This window comes from Ranitomeya imitator, chromosome 5 (assembly GCF_032444005.1).
Source record: "Ranitomeya imitator isolate aRanImi1 chromosome 5, aRanImi1.pri, whole genome shotgun sequence".
Lineage (NCBI taxonomy): Eukaryota > Metazoa > Chordata > Amphibia > Anura > Dendrobatidae > Ranitomeya > Ranitomeya imitator.
Window position 1 is genome coordinate 344,220,462 of NC_091286.1, and position 25,970 is coordinate 344,246,431.

Below are 25,970 nucleotides of genomic sequence, written 5' to 3' on the forward strand. Positions count from 1 at the left end.
TATGGGTTGATCTAAAGAGGGCTGTGTATAGGAGATGCCCTGACAGATTTGGAGCTTTAAGGAAGGGAAGAGTGGGCAAAGGCAGAGCTTGTATAACAGTGTAAATTTGGTGTGCCCTCTAAATAACTCAACACACAGCCATTAATGTCAAAACCGCTGGCAACAAAAGTGAGTACACCCCTAAGTATAAATGGACAAATTGTGTGCAAAGTGTCAATATTTTGTATGACCACCATTATTTTCAAGCACTACCTTAACTCTCATGGGCATGTAGTTTACTAGAGCAACCACATGTTGCCACTGGAATCCTTTTCCACATCTCTATCATGACCTCAATGAGCTGGTGGGTGTTGGAGACCTTGCGCTCCTCCATCTTCCGTTTGAGGCTTCCCACAGATGCTCCATAGGGTTTAGGTCTGGAAACATACTTGGCCTGTCCAGCACCTTTACCCTCAATTTCTTTAGCAACGCAGAGGTCATCTTAGAGGTGTGTTTGGGGTTGTTATGTTGGAATACTGCTCTGAGGCCAAGTTTCAGAAGGGAGATGATCATGCTCTGCTTCAGTATGTCCCAGTACATGTAGGTATTCATGGGTCACTCGATGGACTGTATCTCCTCCTAGCCGACAGCTCTCATGCAGCCCCAAACCATGGCACCCCTACCACCATGCTTGAATGTATGCAAGACACACTTGTCTTTGTGCTCCTCTCCTGGTTGCCACCATACATGCTGCTATACATATATGCATGCACAGATAGATAGATAGATAGATAGATAGATAGATAGATAGATAGATAGATAGATAGATACTTTTTCACTGTATATACTCATAATGTGAATATAGGTCACTACAGGCAGAGGTAACATTATGGGATAGCTATTGTTAGAAAAATCTAATGTAATCTCCTTCTCAAGAGATTTCAGATGAAACCAGTGAATATTTCTAAGTCCCTATTAACATACAGAGGCATGTGTAAAAAGCTTATATGGAGGCACATGGATCCCCTATTACTACTTTTTCACATGGAACAATATGGATTACAGATCTGTGTTGTGGCTGAGCCCTTAAAGTATAATTCTCTGTCATTTTAGATAAACATCTTTTCTTGTGAACAAGGAATTATTGACTTAGGGTGTTTTGTTATAATTCTGTCAGACAAATCAATATAAAGATAAATGGTGTAATATATGTGCATATACTGTAAGGCTTGATACTGAATTTAACCTTTCTTAAATTTTTAGAGTTTTTTTCAGAGAGGTAATATAATCTGTGTGAGTATTGTAGGTGGCATCTAGTGAAACAAATTATCACTTATTCATAGCATACGTAATAACTTATTAATTGGTGAAAGTCTAACTGCTTGGACCTGCACCAATCGGCTGAACAAGGCACTTTTATCCCCATTACAATGGAGCGGCAGTATGCATGCTTGATAGCCAGTCCATTAATTCCCCACGTGGCTGCAAAGTGCTACACTGCTTTTTCCAGCAGCCCCATAGAGAACGAGGACTAGAATATCAGTCAGGCATCCAACCTGGCTCTCGATTTTGTGACGGGTATAAAAGTACCCCTTTGAGGTTACAAATTCCCTGTTCTGCTGATCAGTGCAGGTCCCAGTGCAGGCTGATTCAAGCTGGCATGGGTTTACCAAAAGTTATGCAATAATGTTCTGACTTTTCAAAACTTTTATGACAGTTTTCTGGTGTAAAAGCCTTGATGAATCGCCCCCCAGAGTGCCATCATATTGGCTTCTGTGAAAGTTAATGAGAGTACCATACAGTATGCTGTGGCATCACTGAAGGCATTTACAGTCATAAATTTGCTGCAACAAATGTCCATAAATTAAAGGTTGTCTAACATCTAAAAAAAAGATATGGAAATGCCATATGCTGTGGCATCACTGAAGGCATTTACAGTCATAAATTTGCTGCAACAAATGTCCATAAATTAAAGGTTGTCTAACATCTAAAAAAAAAATATGGAAATGCCAGTGATGTTTGGAAAACAATAAACTGTGGCATACTCTCCAGCTCTTTCTTGCTCAGAAGTAATGATGTATAACTTTTTGGTCACCTGGTTGTTGAGGCCTGTGATAGGCTACAGCAGTCTGGTGGCTGAAACAGGATATCATCAGTCATAGGTCCACACAGTTGGGTGACTGAAGAACAAAATGTCAATGTTTCCAGTCCTGGAGCAAACAACTAGAGTAACCTAGGTTTGATCCACAGGGATCAGAGCAGGTGGGCATGTTTCAATTTAACTTTAACATACACATGACACAAATGACACCTCTTTTGACGCCTGTAAGTCATAGCGTTTGATGACTGTGGTCAAAGGGTCACAATGACACCTTTCCGGTATAACTACTTACATTGATGTTTTTCTTATATAATTTTTCTTCAATAAAGACTTAATTTCTATTATTTATTTTTCCATTTGAAGGGCATGGCTTTCTCTCTCGAAGAAAGGTTGCAGCTGGGCATCCATGGACTTTTACCTCCTTGCTTCCTCAGTCAAGATGTGCAGGTTTTAAGAGTGGTGAAAAACTATGAAAGACAGAAGTGTGACCTTGACAGGTAAGGACAAGACAATCTTCCTTATACATTTGACAGTTTGCTTAAAAATTGTCATTCTGGGCAGCACCCTCTGTAAACAGTATGAAATGCCGCTGGGAACAGTGGGAGCTTTTGGGAGCAGAAAAATCTTAATACTGATTGTTCTGTGCTCATAAGATATGCAGTCTACCTGTCTAAACAAGCTACTAATAGATGTTGATCTACACACAAGTAGGTGTTCAACACCCTAAATAGACCAGTGTAGACTCTCCCTAAATCACCGTGGATTTACACAGTAGGATGGGAGGACAAAGACCATTTTTCTTTTATTTATAGGGACTCTGTCAGCACAGAATGACTGTTCAAACTAAGTCCCGCCGCTCAGTGCTCAATAGTGGGGTCAATCATTTAAATACACCTTCCCACCTGCTAGTTTCGCTGCTCAGTCTAATTAACTCTTAAATTAAAGCCCTCTCTTGACCCATCCTCTGTATCTAGCTATCGCCCTATATCACTTCTCCCTTATGCCTCCAAACTACTGGAACAACACGTTTACCTTGAACTGTCCTCCCATCTCTCTTCTTGCTCCCTCTTTGACCGCTTACAGTCTGGCTTCCGGTCACACCATTCCACTGAAACTGCCCTAACTAATGACCTCTTAACCGCCAAGAGCAAGCGACACTACTCTGTCCTCCTCCTCGACCTGTCGGCTGCCTTTGACACAGTGGACCATTCCCTATTATTACAGACCCTCTCATCCCTTGGCATCACAGACTTGGCCCTATCCTGGATCTCATCATACCTAACAGACCGGACATTCAGCGTCTCCCACTCACACACCACCTCCTCACCTCGCCCCCTATCTGTCGGAGTCCCACAAGATTCAGTCCTTGGGCCCCTGCTCTTCTCCATTTACACCTTTGGCCTGGGGCAGCTCATAGAATCTCAAGGCTTTCAGTATCACCTCTATGCTGATGACACACAGATCTACATCTCTGGACCAGATATCACCTCCCTACTAACCAGAATCCCTCAATGTCTGTCCACTATTTCATCCTTCTTCTCCACTAGATTTCTGAAACTTAACATGGACAAAACAGAATTCATCATCTTCCCCCCATCTCACGCGACCCCCCCAACTAACCTATCCATTACAGTAAATGGCTGCCCACTCTCCCCAGTCCCACAAGCTCACTGCCTCGGGGTAATCCTTGACGCTGATCTCTCCTTCAAACCACATATCCAAGCCCTTTCCAATTCCTGCCGACTTCAACTCAAAAATATTTCATGAATCCGTTCATTCCTCAACCAAGAATCTGCAAAAACCCTAGTCCATGCCCTCATCATCTCTCGCCTTGACTACTGCAACCTCCTGCTCTGTGGCCTCCCCTCGAACACTCTCGCACCCCTCCAATCTATTCTAAACTCTGCTGCCCGACAAATCCACCTGTCCCCCCGCTATTCCCCGGCATCTCCCCTCTCTCAATCCCTTCACTGGCTCCCCATTGACCAGAGACTCCAGTACAAAACCCTAATCATGACGTACAAAGCCATCCACAACCTGTCTCCTCCATACATCTGTGACCTCGTCTCCTGGTACTTTCCTGCATGCAATCTCCGATCCTCACAAGATCTCCTTCTCTACTCCCCTCTTATGTCCTCTTCCCACAATCGTATACAAGATTTCTCTCGCGTATCACCCCTACTCTGGAACCCTCTACCACAATACATCAGACTCTCGCCTACCATTGAAACCATCAAAAAGAACCTGAAGACCCACCTCTTCCGACAAGCCTACAACCTGCAATAACCACCGATCGACCAAACCGCTGCATGACCAGCTCTATCCTCACCTACTGTATTCTCACCCATCCCTTGTAAATTGTGAGCCTTCGCGGGCAGGGTCCTCACTCCTCCTGTACCAGTTATGACTTGTATTGTTTAAGATTACTGTACTTGTTTTTATTATGTATACCCCTCCTCACATGTAAAGCGCCATGGAATAAATGGCGCTATAACAATAAATAATAATAATAATAATAATAATTAACTTGACTGCTGAGACTGAGCTTCAGAAAGATGTAGTTCCAGACATAGATACTACAAAGTTTGAGGCGCAGTCTCTAGTAAGCTATGAGGGGACTTGGTTTGCCTTTATTCCTTCAGGCAACTGATTGAAGGGTAAAACCCAATATAAAAATGTAATAAGCAAATACCCTGAGGTAAATAGTGTATGACAATAATATTGGGTACTTAGTTAACATAATTTTGATTAAGAAAAGGTAAAAGCCATCACACCACGTCACTGTAACTCTATTCGTGATGGTCCTAACCTGTAATATTAAAACCTTACCATTTGTCAAGTGATATGCATGTGGATAAAGGCTGAGAAGGGCTGAGACACAGCTACTGAACACCAAGCCATAGTGAAATACCCTGCAGTAAATAAATAAACAGCAATGGTGCGTGAAAATAATAAAGGGGGTCCCAGAAAATCATTTTAGCATAGTTCTCCTCATGGGATTAGGCTGTGTTCACAATGCACATGCTGAATGTGACCATTGGATCTTATTCATCTAAGGGAGTTCATTAGATACCTTAGATAATGAGATCAACTTTAAAATCATTGAGTTCTGTAATGTCTTTATTGTCTGTACAAGTCCCCTTTAAAATGTAAAGTGCTGTATGTTGGCACTATACAAATAAAAATGATGAGTATTATTATTCAGTTAATTAACGGATGATTTTAGTAGGTCAACATTTCACTCTTTTACATGGAACAATCTTTTGCTAAAGGGCTAGCTAAACTGAGTCCAGGTCACTGCTGTATTAAAAGTCAATGGGGAAATGGAGTAAGTTGAGGGAAGTAGTGTAAGTAAGCTGGGTCAGAATCACAGCGACTGGGACAATGGCAAACTTGTAATCAATAATAAAGTCAAGGAATACTTGGGTCAAGGACAGAAGGGCATCATAGTAAACCTAGATCAAGGCTAAGTCAGAGGATAACTATATAGTAAAGGCACCAGGTTAATATTAACAGTACAATAACTGGCAAAAAACAGGAACTCACATGGATATTTACAGCAGATCTACCACCAGAACCTGCAATACAGAATTCACACAGTGCTCAGCATAAATGAGTGCACTCCAACAGATTTGTTAAAATCAAAATTCTTTATGGGACACCATACTACAAAATACTCATGCAAATATGTGTAAAAGATTGCAAACAAGATTTTTTCTTATCCACATCCAGAAAAGTAATTTTGCTAACAAATTCATTCAAGACCATGTTGCAACAATAATACACACCAATGAACGTCTTAGGAGCAAATCTAAAGTTCAAATTACAAAATTCTAATTAACAAGAGTTCAATCACATGTAAGTCTAAGTATTTATTAAAAAGGTGTCCAGTAGTCAGTTGACTATAAAAGGTTGTTACTTAAGAAAACCCCTTCCCATTCCATTTGGTCAGCAATGGTACCACATGGAAGAGAAATGTAATAAGACCTGAGAAATACATTTTTTCCTTCATACAAGAAAGGTGAAGGCTAAAAAAATCTTTAAAGCTTTATTTATACAAAAATTTGACAAAGATAGAACTGCAACCATCTAACAGGGACGTTTATGCTGACCATGGAAGTTAATACCTAAACAGGAGCATTTTCTCTTGAGAAAGGTTGAACAAAATTGACATGAAAGTTCCATGAAGATAGCTAAAGAAGTGGGTGATTGTTTTCCGTGACACAATATAGCCTGTTGTGAATTCCGCTCTTGGGCTCCCTCCGGTGGTTGTAAGTGGCACTTTTGTGAGTTCTGCTCTTGGGCTCCCTCCGGTGGTTTTAAGTGGAATGGCTGCTCCTTGGATTTAGCTGTCAGCAGCTGCTTCCACTGATTGTCTATTCTGCTCGGCTATTTAGCCTGGCTCTTTCCTTCAGCTTGTGCCACTTGTCAATGGTTCCTGGTTGGATTCACATCTCTTTGGATTTCCCTGTTATCCTGACCAGTTCAGCAAAGCTAAGTCCTTGCTTGCTCTTTTCTGTCCACAGGTTGTGGACTTATCTGTTCTGTGCTTTCTATGTTTGTCCAGCTTGTCAGTATGAATTAATTCAGTGATGCTGGAAGCTCTGGGAAGCAGATTTACCCTCCACACCTTTAGTCAGGTGTGGAGATTTTTGTAAACTCTGTGTGGATTTTTTGTAGTGTTTTATACTGACCGCACAGTATTCCATCCTGTCCTATCTATCTAGCTAGACTGGCCTCCTGTGCTCATCCTGGTTTCATTCTGTGCATGTCTTTTCCCTCTCCACTCACACTCATTACTTGTGGGGGGCTATCTATCCTTTGGGGATTTTCTCTGAGGCAACATAGTTTTCCTGTTTCTATCTTTAGGGTTAGTTAGTTCTCAGGCTGTGACGAGGTTCCTAGGGAGTGTTAGGAGCATCCCACGGCTACTTCTAGTGTTGTGTTGAGCTTAGGGACTGCGGTCAGTACAGGTACCACTTCCTTTAGAGCTCGTCCCATGTTGCTCCTAAACCACCAGATCATAACAGTACAAGTGGCCAAAAATGAATTAAATGCATCTCAAAAGAAGGAAAAAATTCTGACCCATTTTTTTTCTGTGCTCTCTTTTGTCTTTTTTTTCCTCTTGATCTCTGGGTGGTTCAGGATCTATGCTCTGGCATGGATGTTCAGGGTTTGTTTTCTCGTGTGGATCAACTTGCTGCAAGAGTACAGAGTATCCAAGATTATGTTGTCCAGACTCCGGCTTTGGAGCCTAGAATTCCTACTCCTGATTTGTTTTTTGGAGACAGATCCAAGTTTTTGAACTTTAAAAATAACTGCAAATTGTTTTTTGCTTTGAAACCCCGTTCTTCTGGTGATCCCATTCAGCAAGTTAAAATCATCATATCCTTGCTGCGTGGTGACCCTCAGGACTGGGCATTCTCCCTTGAATCAGGGGATCCGACATTGCTGAATGTAGACGCATTTTTTCAAACGCTCGGATTATTGTATGACGAACCTAATTCTGTGGATCATGCAGAAAAAACCCTGTTGGCCTTGTGTCAAGGTCAGGAAGCGGCAGAATTATACTGCCAGAAATTTAGGAAATGGTCTGTGCTCACTAAATGGAATGAGGATGCTCTGGCTGCTATTTTCAGAAAAGGTCTTTCTGAAGCCCTTAAAGATGTCATGGTGGGCTTCCCTACGCCTACTGGTTTGAGCGAATCTATATCTCTAGCCATTCAGATTGATCTGCGTTTGCGCGAGCGCAAAGCTATGCACCATATGGCAGTGTCCTCTGAGCAGAGTCCTGAACCTATACAATGTGATAGGATTTTGACTAGAACAGAACGGCAGGAATTCAGACGTCAGAATAGGCTGTGTTTTTACTGTGGTGATTCTGCTCATGTTATTTCTGATTGCCCTAAACATACTAGGAGGGTCGCTAGGTCTGTTACCATTAGTACTGTACAGCCTAAATTTCTTTTATCTGTTACCCTGATTTGCTCATTGTCGTCCTTTTCTGTCATGGCATTTGTGGATTCAGGCGCTGCCCTGAACTTAATGGACTTCGCCAGGCGCTGTGGTTTTTCCTTGCAGCCTTTGCAGAGCCCTATTCCTTTGAGGGGCATTGATGCTACTCCATTGGCCAAGGATAAACCTCAGTACTGGACGCAGATGACCATGTACATGGCTCCTGCACATCAGGAAAATTGCCGTTTTCTGGTGTTGCATAACCTGCATGATGTTGTTGTACTGGGTTTTCCATGGTTACAGGAACATAATCCGGTGCTGGATTGGAAAACTATGTCTGTGACTAGTTGGGGTTGTCAAGGGGTACATAGTGACGTTCCTTTGATGTCGATTTCCTCTTCCCCCTCTTCTGAGGTCCCTGGGTTTTTGTTGGATTTCCAGGATGTATTTGATGAGCCCAAGTCCAGTTCCCTTCCTCCACATAGGGACTGTGATTGTGCTATTAACTTGATTCCTGGTTGTAGGTTCCCTAAGGGCCGACTTTTCAATCTGTCTGTGCCAGAGCATGCCGCCATGCGGAGCTATGTTAAGGAATCTTTGGAGAAAGGGCATATTCAGCCGTCTTCGTCACCATTGGGAGCGGGTTTCATTTTTGTTGCTAAGAAGGATGGCTCCTTGAGACCCTGTATAGATTATCGTCTTCTTAATAAGATCACGGTCAAATTCCAATACCCCTTGCCTTTGCTTTCTGATTTGTTTGCTCAGATTAAGGGGGCTAGTTGGTTTACTAAGATTGACCTCCGAGGGGCATATAATCTTGTTCGTATTAAACAGGGTGACGAATGGAAAACTGCATTTAATACGCCCGAAGGCCATTTTGAATACCTTGTGATGCCATTCGGGCTCTCTAATGCTCCATCTGTGTTCCAATCCTTCATGCATGATATTTTCCACAATTATCTTGATAAATTCATGGTTGTATATTTGGATGATATTTTGATTTTTTCCGATGATTGGGAGTCTCATGTGAAGCAGGTCAGGATGGTGTTCCAGATCCTTCGTGATAATGCTTTATTTGTGAAGGGGTCTAAGTGCCTATTTGGAGTTCAGAAGGTCTCTTTTTTGGGTTTTATTTTTTCTCCCTCGTCTATTGAAATGGATCCTGTTAAGGTCCAAGCTATTCATGACTGGATTCAACCCACATCTGTGAAGAGCCTTCAAAAATTTTGGGCTTTGCTAATTTCTATCGCCGTTTCATTGCCAACTTTTCCAGTGTGGTTAAGCCCCTTACTGATTTGACGAAGAAAGGCGCTGATGTGACGAATTGGTCCTCTGCGGCTGTTGAGGCCTTTCGGGAGCTTAAACGCCGATTTACTTCTGCCCCTGTGTTGCGTCAGCCGGATGTTTCTCTTCCTTTTCAGGTTGAGGTTGACGCTTCTGAGATTGGGGCAGGGGCCGTTTTGTCTCAGAGGGATTCTGATGGTTCTTTGATTAAACCGTGTGCTTTTTTTTCCAGAAAGTTTTCGCCTGCAGAACGCAATTATGACGTCGGCAATCGGGAGTTGTTGGCTATGAAGTGGGCGTTTGAGGAGTGGCGACATTGGCTTGAGGGAGCTAAGCACCGCGTAGTGGTCTTGACTGATCATAAGAATCTGATTTACCTCGAGTCGGCCAAGCGGCTGAATCCTAGACAGGCTCGATGGTCCCTGTTTTTCTCCCGTTTTGATTTTGTGGTCTCGTATCTTCCGGGATCTAAGAATGTTCAGGCTGATGCCCTCTCTAGGAGTTTTTCGCCTGATTCTCCTGGAGTCCTTGAGCCGGTTGGCATTCTTAAGGAAGGGGTGATTCTTTCTGCCATCTCCCCTGATTTGCGGCGGGTGCTTCGGGAATTTCTGGCTGATAGGCCTGACCGCTGTCCAGTGGGGAAGCTGTTTGTTCCTGATGGATGGACAAGTAAGGTGATTTCTGAGGTTCATTGTTCAGTGTTGGCTGGTCATCCTGGGATTTTTGGTACCAGAGATTTGGTTGCTAGGTCCTTTTGGTGGCCTTCCTTGTCGCGCGATGTGCATGCTTTTGTGCAGTCCTGAGGGACTTGCGCCCGAGCCAAGCCTTGCTGTTCCCGCGCTAGTGGGTTGCTTTTGCCTTTGCCGGTCCCTGAGAAGCCCTGGACGCATATTTCCATGGATTTTATTTTGGATCTTCCTGTTTCCCAGAAGATGTCTGTTATCTGGGTTGTTTGTGACCGGTTCTCTAAAATGGTCCATCTGGTACCTTTGCCTAAGTTGCCTTCCTCCTCAGATTTGGTTCCATTGTTTTTTTCAGCATGTGGTTCGTTTGCATGGCATTCCGGAGAATATTGTGTCTGACAGAGGTTCTCAGTTTGTCTCTAGGTTTTGGCGGGCCTTTTGTGCTAGGATGGGCAGGCATTGATTTGTCTTTTTCTTCAGCGTTTCATCCTCAGACTAATGGCCAAACTGAGCGAACTAATCAGACCTTGGAGACCTATTTGAGATGCTTTGTGTCTGCTGATGATTGGGTGGCTTTCTTGCCGTTGGCCGAGTTTGCCCTTAATAATCGGGCTAGTTCGGCTACTTTGGTTTCACCTTTCCTTTGTAATTTTGTTTTTCATCCTCGTTTTTCTTCTGGGCAGGTTGAGCCTTCTGATTGTCCTGGTGTGGATTCTGTGGTGGACTGGCTGCAGCAGATTTGGACTCATGTGGTGGACAATTTGACGTTGTCTCAGGAAAGGGCTCAACATTTTGCTAACCGCCGTCGGTGTGTTGGTCCCCGGCTTCGTGTGGGGGATTTGGTTTGGTTGTCTTCTCGTCATGTTCCTATGAAGGTTTCTTCCCCTAAGTTTAAGCCTCGGTTTATTGGTCCTTATAAAATTTCTGAAATTATTAATCCGGTGTCCTTTCGTTTGGCTCTTCCAGCCTCTTTTGCCATTCATAATGTTTTCCATAGATCTTTTTTGCGGAGATATGTGGTGCCCGTTGTTCCCTCAGTTGATCCTCCTGCCCCGGTGTTGGTTGAGGAAGAGTTGGAATATGAGGTTGAGAAAATTTTGTATTCTCGTTTTTCGAGGCGGAGGCTTCAGTATCTTGTCAAGTGGAAGGGTTATGTCCAGGAGGATAATTCTTGGGTTGTTGCCTCCGATGTCCATGCCACCGATTTGGTTCATGCTTTTCACTTGGCTTGTCCTGATCGGCCTGGGGGCTCTGGTGAGGGTTCGGTGACCCCTCCTCAAGGGGGGGGGTACTGTTGTGAATTCCGCTCTTGGGCTCCCTCCGGTGGTTGTAAGTGGCACTTTTGTGAGTTCTGCTCTTGGGCTCCCTCCGGTGGTTTTAAGTGGAATGGCTGCTCCTTGGATTTAGCTGTCAGCAGCTGCTTCCACTGATTGTCTATTCTGCTCGGCTATTTAGCCTGGCTCTTTCCTTCAGCTTGTGCCACTTGTCAATGGTTCCTGGTTGGCAGGGCCGCCATCAGGGCATGACAGCCGTGACTGGCGTATGGGGCCCGGTGAGCAGAGGGGGCCCGCATCGGGCCCCGTCTCATCTGGTCACCGGGCCCCCCCTGCAGGCGCTGCGGCAGCGGCACACTATTGACGTGCGGGCCCGCGCCCGCATGTCAATAGTTAACAGCCGCCAGCCAGTCTGAGGCTGGCAGCTGAATAGGGCCGCAGTGCGCACTCGCTGCCGGCGTCTGACGTCATTGTCAGCCGCCGGGCCCGGCGGCGAGTGCGTCTGTGTGGAGCCTGGAGAGGGAGCTTCACCCGGCGCTGGAGCTTGGCCAGGTAAGAAGTTGTGTTTTTTTTTTTCTTTGAGAGCTGCTGCGATCCAGGGGGGCCCGGGGGGCAGGATGATGGACACACAGGGGCAGAAATGCTGGACACACAGGGGCAGAATGGTGGACACACAGGGGCAGAAATGCTGGACACAGTGGGGTAGAATGGTGGACACAGTGGGGCAGAATGGTGGACACACAGGGGCAGAATGGTGGACACAGTGGGGCAGAATGCTGGACACACAGGGGCAGAAATGCTGGACACAGTGGGGCAGAAATGCTGGACACAGTGGGGCAGAATGGTGGACACACAGGGGCAGAATGGTGGACACACAGGGGCAGAATGGTGGACACAGTGGGGCAGAATGCTGGACACACAGGGGCAGAAATGCCGGACACAGTGGGGCAGAATGGTGGACACAGTGGGGCAGAATGCTGGACACAGTAGGGCAGAAATGCTGGACACAGTGGGGCAGAAATGCTGGACACAGTGGGACAGAAATGCTGGACACAGTGGGACAGAATGGTGGACACACAGGGGCAGAATGGTGGACACAGTGGGGCAGAATGCTGGACACAGTGACACAGGGGCAGAAATGCCGGACACAGTGGGGCAGAATGGTGGACACAGTGGGGCAGAATGCTGGACACAGTGGGGCAGAAATGTGGACACACAGGGGCAGAAATGCTGGACACAGTGGGGCAGAAATGCTGGACACAGTGGGGCAGAAATGCTGGACACAGTGGGGCAGAAATGCTGGACACAGTGGGGCAGAAATGCTGGACACAGTGGGGCAGAAATGCTGGACACAGGGGCAGAAATGCTGGACACAGTGGGACAGAATGGTGGACACACACAGGGGCAGAAATGCTGGACACACAGTGGGGCAGATTGCTGGACACAGTGGGGCAGAATGCTGGACACACAGGGGCAGAAATGCTGGACACAGTGGGGCAGAAATGCTGGACACAGTGGGGCAAAAATGCTGGACACAGGGGCAGAAATGCTGGACACAGTGGGACAGAATGGTGGACACACACAGGGGCAGAAATGCTGGACACACAGTGGGGCAGAATGCTGGACACAGTGGGGCAGAATGCTGGACACACAGGGGCAGAAATGCTGGACACAGGGGCAGAAATGCTGGACACAGGGGCATAAATGCTGGACACAGTGGGGCAGAATGCTGGACACACAGTGGGGCAGAATGCTGGAGACAGGGGCAGAAATGCTGGACACACAGTGGGGCAGAATGCTGGACACAGTGGGGCAGAATGCTGGACACACAGGGGCAGAAATGCTGGACACAGTGGGGCAGAAATGCTGGACACAGTGGGGCAAAAATGCTGGACACAGGGGCAGAAATGCTGGACACAGTGGGACAGAATGGTGGACACACAGGGGCAGAAATGCTGGACACACAGTGGGGCAGAATGCTGGACACAGTGGGGCAGAATGCTGGACACACAGGGGCAGAAATGCTGGACACAGGGGCAGAAATGCTGGACACAGGGACAGAAATGCTGGACACAGTGGGGCAGAATGCTGGACACACAGTGGGGCAGAATGCTGGACACACAGTGGGGCAGAATGCTGGACACACAGTGGGGCAGAATGCTGGACACACAGTGGGGCAGAATGCTGGACACACAGTGGGGCAGAATGCTGGAGACAGGGGCAGAAATGCTGGACACAGTGACAGGGGCAGAATGCTGGACATTGGGGCAGAATGCTGGACACAGTGGGGCAGAAATGCTGGACACAGTGACAGGGGCAGAATGCTGGACACAGTGACAGGTGCAGAATGCTGGACACAGGGGCAGACTGTGAGACCCAGGGGCAGAATGCGAGACACGGGGCAGAATGGAGATACGGGGCATGATTGGAGACACGGGGCAGGATGAAAGACATGGGGGCATGACTGGAGACAGATGGGGCAGGATTGGAGACAGATGGGGCAGAATGGAGACACAGGGGGCATGATTGGAGACAAGTGTCAGGATTGCAGACATGGGGGCATGGTTGGAGACATAGGGGGCAGAATGGAGACATGGGGCATGATTGGAGACACTGGGGGCAGAATTGGAGACAGATCGTGCAGGATCATGGGGCAGGATGGATATGATGGAGACAGATGGGGCAGAATGGAGAGATCACATGGGGCGATCATATGGGGCAGGATAAGGAGATCATATGGGGCAGAATGGATACTCATGAGGGCAGGATGGGAGAATATCTGGCTGACGCCAGGAATGAGACACACGGGGCCAGGCTGGGTGATATTATTAATACCATAGGGGCTAATTTAGGGATATTATTACTGCAGTGATGTATTTATTTTATTTTTTGAGTATACTGTTTTAAATGGGGGGCGGTCCTGTTACTGTATAGAGTGATACTATGTTGCCTTCTTCATGTGGTGTAATGTAGAAGTTGTGAAAAATTAAGTAATGTGTTCTGCAAGCTCGAGATAACTGTGTTATTTCCTGCAGAGAGAAGTCCTGGCTGGATGAAATGATGGCGGTCTGTGCTGGATGAAAGATGAAGGACTTCACCTAGAGACGTCACTGGTGAGTCAGTGTGTTACCTATACACTGACACTATACACTGTATACAGAGCTCCTGTGTATAATTTCACTAGTGATCACTATATTATCTGTACACAGACACTGCATACTAAGTACAGATCTCCTGTGTATAATGGCACTTATGGTGATAGTATGGTGCTTTTTTAAAAATTACTGATCAGAATTGTAGTATTCAGTCACTATGTGGTGGTAATATGTGGTCTGGACATGGTGTTGTGGTATTTGTTCCTTGTATGTGATATTATTCGATCACTGTGGTGGTAATATGTGGTCTGGTCATGGTGTTGTGGTATTTGTTCCTTGTATGTGATATTATTCGATCACTGTGGTGGTAATATGTCATCTGGTCATGGTGTTGTGGTATTTGTTCCTTCTATGTGATATTATTGGGCATTTTAAAAATTGAAAAATAAATAAAAATATACCTAAATTGTATTGCATATTTTAACAAATATTTAATAGGTTACAGCAGAGTAGGGCCCGGCCAAAAGTGTCTACCGTGTTATGGTGGCGGCTTAAAAAATATTTTGGCCAAAACAAAAGCTGCCTGCTATATGTGTGATCTGGTGATGGGAACTGTTAATGTGTGATTGGTGAGAAGTGGAGTTTTTCCAAGAGAGAGCGGTGGGACTGTGGACAGTTCGAGGGGTGGAACCTGGAGGCGGGGCTGGGGTGGAGCCTGGGCGGAGTCTCAAGGGGGCCCCGAAAATTTTGCCAGTATGGGGCCCCGAAATTTCTAGTGGCAGCCCTGCTGGTTGGATTCACATCTCTTTGGATTTCCCTGTTATCCTGACCAGTTCAGCAAAGCTAAGTCCTTGCTTGCTCTTTTCTGTCAACAGGTTGTGGACTTATCCGTTCTGTGCTTTCTATGTTTGTCCAGCTTGTCAGTATGAATTAATTCAGTGATGCTGGAAGCTTTGGGAAGCAGATTTACCCTCCACACCTTTAGTCAGGTGTGGAGATTTTTGTAAACTCTGTGTGGATTTTTTGTAGTGTTTTATACTGACCGCACAGTATTCCATCCTGTCCTATCTATCTAGCTAGACTGGCCTCCTGTGCTCATCCTGGTTTCATTCTGTGCATGTCTTTTCCCTCTCCACTCACAGTCATTACTTGTGGGGGGCTATCTATCCTTTGGGGATTTTCTCTGAGGCAACATAGTTTTCCTGTTTCTATCTTTAGGGGTAGTTAGTTCTCAGGCTGTGGCAAGGTGCCTAGGGAGTGTTAGGAGCATCCCACGGCTACTTCTAGTGTTGTGTTGAGCTTAGGGACTGCGGTCAGTACAGGTACCACTTCCTTTAGAGCTCGTCCCGTGTTGCTCCTAAACCACCAGATCCTAACAATAGCCCATGCACAAAAAACCCTGCCTATAATTTGGATACTACTGAAACTCTATTCTCTGGAGTGATGAAACCAAGATTTATGTTTTTGGAACTCACGGCATCAAAACTGAATGGCATGACAAAGTTGAGGAGGGCTGTATGAGTGCTGCTGTTGTACAAAAGCTACATTTCATTGATGGCATTATGAATTCATAGATGTACTGTTCTATATTGAAAGAAAATATGCTACCATTAGTGTTGAGCGATACCTTCCGATATTCGGAAATATCGGTATCGGATTGGATCGGCCGATATCCAAAAAATATCGGATATCGCCGATACCGATACCCGATACCAATGCAAGTCAATGGGACAAAAATATCGGAATTAAAATAAACCCTTTCTTTCCTTGTAGGTTAACTCTACATCAGGGGTGTCAAACTGCATTCCTAGAGGGCTGCAAACAGGTCATGTTTTCAGGATTTCCTTGTACTGCACAGGTGATAATTTAATCACCAACTCATTATTTGTGTAGGTGATTAAATTATCACCTGTGCAGTACAAGGAAATCCTGAAAACATGACCTGTTTGCAGCCCTCGACGAATGCAGTTTGACACCCCTGCTTTACATGAAGGAAAACAACTAAGAATAATGTAGGATGTATTGGGGGAGGTGGAGGAAACATTAAAGGCATAGAGGTTTAGCCCAATCAAATTGAATAACAGGAATTAATTTTTTTTTAAGACGTTCGGAGTTACAAAGATATTGACTATGTTAAGATTTTTTATATTTTGAAAGATATTTATGTTTCACTACTTCCATGCTCTTCACCTTCTTTTTTACTTCTCCCACACTTTCCTCTTCATCATCCTCAGCAGCAGCATCTTTTTCATCAACTTCTTCTTCACCTTATTCATCTTCTTCTTCCTCACCTTCTTCCTATTATTCTTTTTTTTACATTCTTCATATTCTTCTTATTCAACTATTCTTTTTCTTCATATTCTACTTCTTCATCTTCTTCATATTCTTCTTCTTCATCATATTCTTATTTGTGACAGGCATTCCTGTAGTTGTTATCTATAAAAGTTTGAAGATTACACCTTCCGTTCTGCCTGTCACAAAAGATTTACAACAGGATTTGTCCGCGTTCAGTTTGGCCTGCAGCAGCAGGTTTTTTCCAGGGGCACCACGAGGAGGAACGGACTCACCCCCATACACTGCTTAGTCTTCTTCTGCTTATAATTTAGATAATATCTTTTGCTCTGATTTTTAGTCTTATGCTTAATGTTCTTCTGCTTTTTATTCTGCAGCTTCTTGTTCTTCTGCTTCTTGGTCTTCTTCGGGGTGGTCTTCAGGGTCGTCGTCTCCAGGGTTGTTGTCTCCAGGGTCGTCATCTCCAGGGTTGTTGTCTCAAGGGTCGTCGTCTCCGGGGCCATCGTCTTCTTCGGGGTGGTCTTCGGGGTCGTCATCTCCAGGGTCGTCATCTCCGGGGTCGTCGTCTCCGGGGTCGTCGTCTTCTTTGGGGTGGTCTTCAGGGTCGTCATCTTTAGGGTCGTCAGGGAGATCCAGAGTGATTAGCAAAAACCATTTCCCAAAGCTTGAACTTGGAAATGTAGCAGAAGGTACAAGAAGGCTGAGGAACTGCCGAGAACCAGCTAACTGTACTGGGACCCAGATGGCTATCTGAAGGTACAAGAGCCAATGGAACTACCGAGGACCAGCTGACGGTACTGGAACCCGGTTACTAAGCAGGAGGTACCTGTGCCAGAAAGCACTACCAAGGACCACCAGACGGTGGTGGAACTCAGATACCGAGAAGGAGGCACCTAAGCCAAAGGCTCTGCCTGGAACCAGCTGACAGTACTGGAACCAGGATGGGGAGCGGAAGGTACAAGAGCAAAAGACACTGCCGAGAACCAGTTGATGGTACTGGAACCCGGATGGGTAGCCGAAGGTACAAGAACCAATGGAACTACCAAGGACCAGCTGATGGTACTGGAACCCGGTTACTAAGCAGGACATACCCATGCCAGAAAGCACTACCAAGGCCCACCAGACGTTGGTGGAACTCGGATACCGAGAAGGAGGCACCTAAGCCAAAGGCTCTGCTTGGAACCAGCTGACGGTACTGGAACCAGGATGGGGAGCAGAAGGTACAAGAGCAAAAGACACTGCCGAGAACCAGCTGACGGTACTGGAACCCGGATGGGTAGCCGAAGGTAGAAGAGCCAATGGAACTACCGAGGACCAGCTGACGGTACTTGAACCCGGTTACTAAGCAGGAGGTACCCGTGCCAGAAAGCACTACCAAGGACCGCCAGACGTTGGTGGAACTCGGATACCGAGAAGAAGGCACCTAAGCCAAAGGCTCTGCCTGGAACCAGGTGACGGTCCTGGAACCAGGGGGACCTATTCAAGTTTTTCTTCAAAAGAACCAGCTAATGGTGCTGGAACTCAGATAGGCAGCAGAAGGTCCACATGAAAAAAAAATTGCTAGGCCGTGAGCCGGCCGGAGTTACCAAAAACCCCCAGTCCTACATGGGGAGCTTGTCCTATTGGCACTACGGAACCAGACTTGATTGCCAGTTCCCGCAGCCCACATAGGAAGCACCTAAACTGCAGGCACCATAGAGTTGGCTAACCCGACCGCAACATGACAGGACAACGTATTGGAGGCAAAGCGACTAAGACACTACCCGGAAACAGCTGGCGTGCTGGAACCAGGCTGGGCAGGAGTGAGTACCCATGCCAATGACACTTCTGAGCAGCAACTGGCGATGTTGGAGCCCAGGGATTACAGGAGAAACAGAGTGTAGGCTGAGGCCTTATTGGAGCAAGTTGAAAGGGAACCTGTAACCCCCCAGGCGTTTGTAACTAATAGAGCCACCTTTTGCAGCACTAATGCTGCACAAGGAAAAGGTGGCTCTTTTAGTTATGCTCCTTGCACACGCTGAAGTAAACACTTATAAAATGTGCCCTCTCATACCGTGAAACCGTCCCGGAGGTGGGACTTTTCTTCTTAATGAGACGCAGCACAGCCGTCATTCATACCCCCTTGTTGCCGGGCGCCGCCTCCTGAGCGCTGTTTGAATCTGTCCCGGAGCCCGCGCTCTTATGTTATCCCTTGGGCATGCGCTGTTAGCGCTGCCCATCTTCTGACATAATTTGTTGTCAGGCTGACTGCGCCTGTGCAGCCACGCTGCCTGAGATCCCACCCCGCAGTGTCTTCTGATTTATTCACATTGCAGGGCTGGGATTCATGGGCATGCACAGTGCATATCTATGCCTCTCACTCATCTCCCTCCCCCTTCTTCAGACTGTGCGGCGTCAGCTGATATCTAATTGCCATGGCATGCACTTAGGGATCAGCTCACGCCACACAGTCAGAGACGCCACACACAGAGCCATACTTTATATGTATATTTAACAGTGGAAAGCCGTCAGTGGAAGGCCCCGGAAGAAGAGAGCAGCGAAACGGCACCCGTCGGGCGGGAGGGAAGGACACAGGACACGGTTTTGCGGTAAGCACCCTGGCTATATCGGGCCCTCATTATCGGCACTGGCTTCTGCTGTATTGCATTGGTTGCACATCAACTTTGATTATATAGAATAATGACGGCCTTCCACTGTTAAACCTCTACTTATATACCGGGATATGATGTTGATCTTTATTGAATAGGAGACATGGTAGATAGATCTTGAATATAATATATTATATACCTATAATTATATCTGCTTGTTCCCTCTATGGGTTATTAATTATTTCTGACATGCCACCCCATGATTTAGACATATAAAGTAGAGGTAATAATTGGCTGCCAGTTTATATACAACCCATAGCTCACCGCTTCATTGTGCCTCTATAACTTGCCCATCCTCATGGAGGTTTTTTAGCCCTGTTTATTGTTTAGGTTTTAATTTATTGTAATAAAAAAATAATTTTAAATTTTCTTGGCCACATCACTTATTATCCGTGGGCAATTGTACCGGTATGGATATTGTTGTTGAATCTCTTGGGAGTCTTTATTTGGCAAATTATTCTCTTATGGACGTTTAGTATTGCCAGTGACCAGAGGTAAACTTTTTACCTCCGATCACAGCTGCGGGCTCACAGCAGCTGTCTGAAAGGGGGTAATTATTTTACCGATGATTAAAAGCAGTGTTTGCCACACTGTCATGCACATGACAGCATGGCAAACACGGGATGTTCGGGCCCCTCATTCAAATGAATGGGGTTTTGGTTTAGGTACAGGTATTGGACTGATACCCGAACCAAACCCGCCGGACCTGAGCATCCAGGGGTTCACCCATCACTACTCATGAATCCAATTGTACTAAATTAACATGCCCACCCACAACCTGACTGACAGCTGCACCTTGTAATGAGCAGTATGAGATTTCAGCAGCAGGGAGGAGTGCACTGAGGAGCTTTCAATCAGGCAAGTTTGGTGGACATTTATTTAAACTTTTCAAAAAGGCTGGTACAGTTCATCTGTATTTTTTTTTTAAACTAAACTAGACTGACCAGGTCTCAGAGATTTGTTAAACATGTATGCAGTATATATTGTGAAATTGGTTGACAGATACAAAAGGGTAGCCCATTGGCTGCTGAACCTGTCTTGCAATTGATATGCTAATGGCCTCCAGTGGTAGGTTATCTAACAGGATCCAGACTGTCACACTGTCATTACTGGCCGTTTTGTGCACATATCACACAGTGGGCTCCTCCAGAGGAGCTGTATATACACCTTCCAGGGCGGTGGGAGCACAGCCCAGCACAGAAGAATCTGCTGCCTCCTGTGCTAACAGCATCACCCGTAACATAGGAGCCTTGCTGTCTAACATGAGTGAAGGCCAGTGTTTGAGAAATGACTGGTAAGAGGGTTATGCTAAATCGTTGAGACTTGAATATATAGAGTTGTTGTCAGCATAGTAATTGTGACTTCACATCAGTTAATATTTCTCATATTTGACTCAAATCGTATTTGTCCTGCTTATAATGTCACTGATATTGTACTGTGAAGTGGAGTCACTTACTTAAATGTCTGCGTAGCATGATGCACAGCCACCAGCAAAAATTTATGAGGTAGTAAAGCATTTCCTGATGCAGTAATGCAGTCAACATCTGTACTGTAAAATAGAAATCTTAATTCATGAGCCAAGGGCCAATAAATTAACAGCCCAATGATGAAGGTTCCAGGTTCCATTTTTAGCCTCTTTAAAAAGAAATGTGATCAAATTTTATGAGTAATATAATTATACTACGTCTTAAAACACATTTTTAAATAACATCTAATATTTTCAATATTTTTGCGAAACTTCCAGTAACATGAATTTTGTAAATAATATCTTTCAAGTTATTATATACAGAACGCCTCAGATGCATAAAGATCTGTAAATGTTCCGTACAAACAAATGTATATAATAGGGAAGCAGATTTAGAAATGTTGTTCAGTCCATAGAGAGTATTTTATAGAGCAGGAGGGGTTAATCAGATTGATTAGGCTACTGGAAAAGGTCCACCACAAGGCTATGTTCACCTAGTGTTTCACTACGTTCAATGGCTCCGTAGGGGCTTATATCCGAACCCCCACAAAACGGGATTTGGGTGTATGTGCTGACAGCGACATTGACTTTCTTATACATCATTTTTGGCCTGCACCTATTGGAGACCATCAGCAAGATATAGTAATTATTTGTATGGACGCATTGCTTATGTCTTTACCATGTGCATAAGACACCAAAAAATTACTCAAGAAAATTTCAATACAAAAGTCTCAATCAGTGAAGTAATTTTTTTCCCCAATCTTTGAAAAATTGAAGCAAAGCATGGTTAGCTCTACTAAACTGTATGGGAGTGATGGAGACTGTTTCTATTAGGGCTTGTGCAGACGACAATAGATTCAATCATCCGAGAGATTCCGGCTGATTATGCAAATTATGATGAAACTCTGATCAGAGTTGGATGCGAGTGTCAGCATAGTGTGATCCGATTCTGTCGGTGGAGAGAATCGGAGCACACTGTGAGTAGAAGATGGAGAACAAAATTTCTCCATCTACTCATTGTGTCGGTGCATGGAAGCAGACAGCACTCATCTGTTACCCGAATGCAGTCTGGTGATTTCCACATACTTGTATGGCCGAGTGTGATCTGAATATTGAATCAAATCAGACATGCAGCAATTTTTTTCCTTGGTCCACTGTTCGAGGAAAAAATTGGACATGTGCACTGCCCCATAGACTAAGGCTGGTTTCACACTTGCGTTTTGATCTGCAGCATTTTAAACGCAAACGCATTTGGTGCAAAAACGCGTTTAAACGCATTTAAATGCTGCGTTTTTTAGGCGCATGTGTTTTTGCATGTTTTAACGCAAACGCAGCGTTTTAACGTGTTTACAAGCGTTTTTTCCTGCGTTTGCATTTTTGAAACGCATGATGAGAAGTGTGTGACAGCTGCCAATCATCAAAATCAACTAGAAAACCCACTATAAACAGAAATACCTAGGGTTAGGGTTAGGGTTAGGGTTAGGATCCCTAGTAACCCTAGGGATCCTAACCCTAACCCTAAAACACAAACTCTAACCCTAACCCTAACTCTAATCCTAACCCTAACCCTAACACAAACTCTAACACAAACTCTAACCCTAATCCTAACCTTAACCCTAAAACACAAACTCTAACCCTAAGCCTAACCCAAACTCTAACCCTAACTCTAACACAAACTCTAACACAAACTCTAACACAAACTCTAACCCTAACCTTAATCCTAAAACACAAACTCTAACCCTAACCCAAACTCTAACCCTAACCCTAACACGAACTCTAACACAAACTCTAACCCTAACCCTAACCATAAAACACAAACTCTAACCCTAACCCAAACTCTAACCCTAAGCCTAACACAAAATCTAACACAAACTCTAACCCTAACCCTAAAACACAAACTCTAACCCTAACCCAAACTCTAACTCTAACCCTAACCCTAACACAAACTCTAACACAAACTCTAACACAAACCCTAACCCTAACCCTAAAACACAAACTCTAACCCTAACCCAAACTCTAACCCTAACCCTAACCCCAACCCTAACACAAACTCTAACCCAAACTCTAACCCTAACCCTAAAACACAAACTCTAACCCTAACCCTAACCCAAACTCTAACCCTAACCCTAACACAAACTCTAACCCAAACTCTAACCCTAACCCCAACCCTAACACAAACTCTAACCCAAACTCTAACCCTAACCCTAAAACACAAACTCTAACCCTAACCCTAACCCAAACTCTAACCCTAACCCTAACACAAACTCTAACACAAACTCTAACACAAACTCTAACACAAACTCTAACACAAACTCTAACCCTAACCCTAACCCCAACCCTAACACAAACTCTAACCCAAACTCTAACCCTAACCCTAAAACACAAACTCTAACCCTAACCCTAACCCAAACTCTAACCCTAACCCTAACACAAACTCTAACACAAACTCTAACACAAACTCTAACACAAACTCTAACACAAACTCTAACCCTAACCCAAACTCTAACCCTAACCCTAGCCCTAACCCTAACCCTAGGGATCCTAACCCTAACCCTTGTGTTCTGCAACACAACGCATGCTGAGAAAAAACGCATGCATTGCAAAAACGCGTCAAAACGCATGCAAAAAAACGAATTCTTTTTTAATGTTAAGTATAGGGGAAAAAACGCATGCGTTTTTTTGCGCAAAAACGCAAAAACAAAACGCAAATGTGAAACCAGCCTTACATCTACACTTTGTCAGATCGCATGGATTGATAATGTGCTCTTTTTTACCTGGCCTTGAATGGAGTGGAGCAATGCACATATTCAACCAATGCCTCTTTAAACTCCTCTTTTTAGCTGGGGAGGCACAGGGGTCAAGTTCTAAAGGACCTCACTGATCCAACATTTGTCACCTATTCAATGGAAAGTTGATAGGTAAAAAATAGATGACATGCACTAAAATGCCCCTATAGTGAATGTCAATAGGCTGATAAGTCTTACCTGTCAGTGGTCTTACCTGTCAGTGTAGGTTGTCTCTACGTGGATGGCTTTCGAAGTCTTCTGTGGTGAATAGCGGTCTGTGATACGCCACAGCCAGGAGTGTAATCCCTGATGAAGTAGGACAGTGCGTCAGATAATCAAAACTCTACTTTTTTGCCTTGAAGAGAGCCCATAACTGTTAACGTCACAGAGACATGGGGCAGCAGTTTTACTTTTTCAAATGTCTGAGCGAGCATGAACGGCCGGAACGCTGCCGACACTGTTCAGTACAGCACAGATCCAAAGTGAAAGATCCACCGCATTCCCATCCAGCATATTGCAGACCGCTAATCACTACAGAAGACTTCGAAAGCCATCCAGGTAGAGACAGGTAAGACTTATCAGTCTATTGACATTCACTATAAGGGCATTTTAGCACATCACCATTTTTTTCCAGTGAGTACAGTTTATTACGCACGTGGGCAAGGGGTGCGTACATGCAGCTGTAAGCACCGACATTTAAGTGTCAGCGCTGGTGCATACTTGCTATCTGCATCCAGAAACTTGATAATTGTTTTCAGGTAGAATCACCTTTTTTATGAAAACTGGCAATTTTATCAATTTCCAGCACTCATGTTTTTGAGTACTGGTTCTAAATTACAATAAATTATTTAATAGCTAAAAAATATTCCACTGGGTTTTATACAGGATGACTGACCTGCCTCTGTCATTATTATCCCCGGTGAAAAGTGTTTAAACTATACATTTTTATCATGTATTATAATGATGCTATATATGGATTTAGAGAGAATCTGTCGTTAGATATCACAATAAAAACTGAACATACTAATAAATAGCTTTAGACGTCAGGATTACTCTGAAACATGGGATTAATCATAAGTCAAAAAAACTCAAAAGATACCGATATCGCAAAAACCCCATCAAGCTAATTTAAGCGTAAAGAGGGGTCAGAGAGTATTTTAAACAATATGTATACATTTTATTAAGGAATCAATACATATCATGAAACAAAATACAGACAGAGCACCAAAAGCTAAGCAAGCACTAAAAGGGGGTCCAAGTAACGAAGTGTACTAACAGAGCTCACATATCTGAATAGTTGCCTGGCTTTTGAAATGTAAAAGCAAAGAGGATCTGCACTGGCAGAGTAAATAATGATGCCCACTACAACAATAAGGCTGTTTCAATTTATCACTCCTTTGTCCAAGTTAGAGGAAATTTTACCTCAGATGAGGGAGTGGAAATCACAGCTAAAGTATAAGTGGCCATAATTAGTGGCTTAGGATATATAAAGTGCATCACGTGCATAGACATTGCTACAACATAAAGTGCATATAGTGAGCAGATACTTACAAATGAAAGTCAGGACAAAATTCTCCTGCCTGCCGCCCCTACGCGCGTTTTGCCGTAACTTCGTCAGGAATCATGGCCAATGGAGTGATAAATTGAAACAGCCTTAATTTTGTAGTGGGCATTATTATTTACTCTGCCAGTTCAGCTGCTGCTTTTACATTTCAAAACCCACGCAACTATTCAGATATGTGAGCTCTGTTAGTACACTTCGTTACTTGGACACCCTTTTAGTGCTTGCTTAGCTTTTGGTGCTCTGTCTGTACTTTATTTCATGATATGCATTGATTCCTTAATAAAATTTATATATTGTTTAAAACACTCTGACCCATCTTGACGCTTAAATTAGCTTGTTGTGGTTTTTGCGATTTACTAATAAATAGAATGGCTATATAATCCTGATACGAAAGACAGTATTGTATGAGCCCAAAAAAAATGTGAGAGAGCTCATCAGTCCAAGTGTATTAAATCTCAGCCCACCCAGACAGTTGCAGCTTATGCTGAGCAGTGTGAGATCTCAGCAGGAGAGAGGAGCTGTCAATCAGGCTAGATGTGCAGAGATGGAGTTAAAGCTTTCAAACAGTATTATATAACCATGAAATTTCAAAGTAAGCACACCAACCTCATCAGGTCTAAGATATCTTTTTATCGAAGAATGCAGTGAAACTTAGTGACTGATTCGCTTTAATACCATATAAGAGAAAAAAAGATATTTGGTAAGTGATTGATAAAGTGCTTATGCTGCTCGGGTATATCATAGAATGGTAACAGTCTGACCATCTTATGATGCTTGAACCGCTATTCCCCGCTGTGTCTTTCCAGCAGACAGATACACAAGGCATTCTTTTTGTCAAATAAAA

The 25,970-nt window shown here is 44.5% G+C and overlaps 1 protein-coding gene across 1 annotated transcript in view; it reads left to right on the top strand.

Moving 5' to 3' along the window:
• ME1 (malic enzyme 1) overlaps window positions 1-25,970 on the top strand; it is a 484,969-nt gene that overhangs the window by 105,419 nt on the left and 353,580 nt on the right. The window contains exon 2 of the mRNA XM_069726431.1: window positions 2,444-2,577. Within this exon, the coding sequence (XP_069582532.1) occupies window positions 2,444-2,577 (134 nt within the window). The remainder of the gene's footprint in view (window positions 1-2,443; window positions 2,578-25,970) is intronic.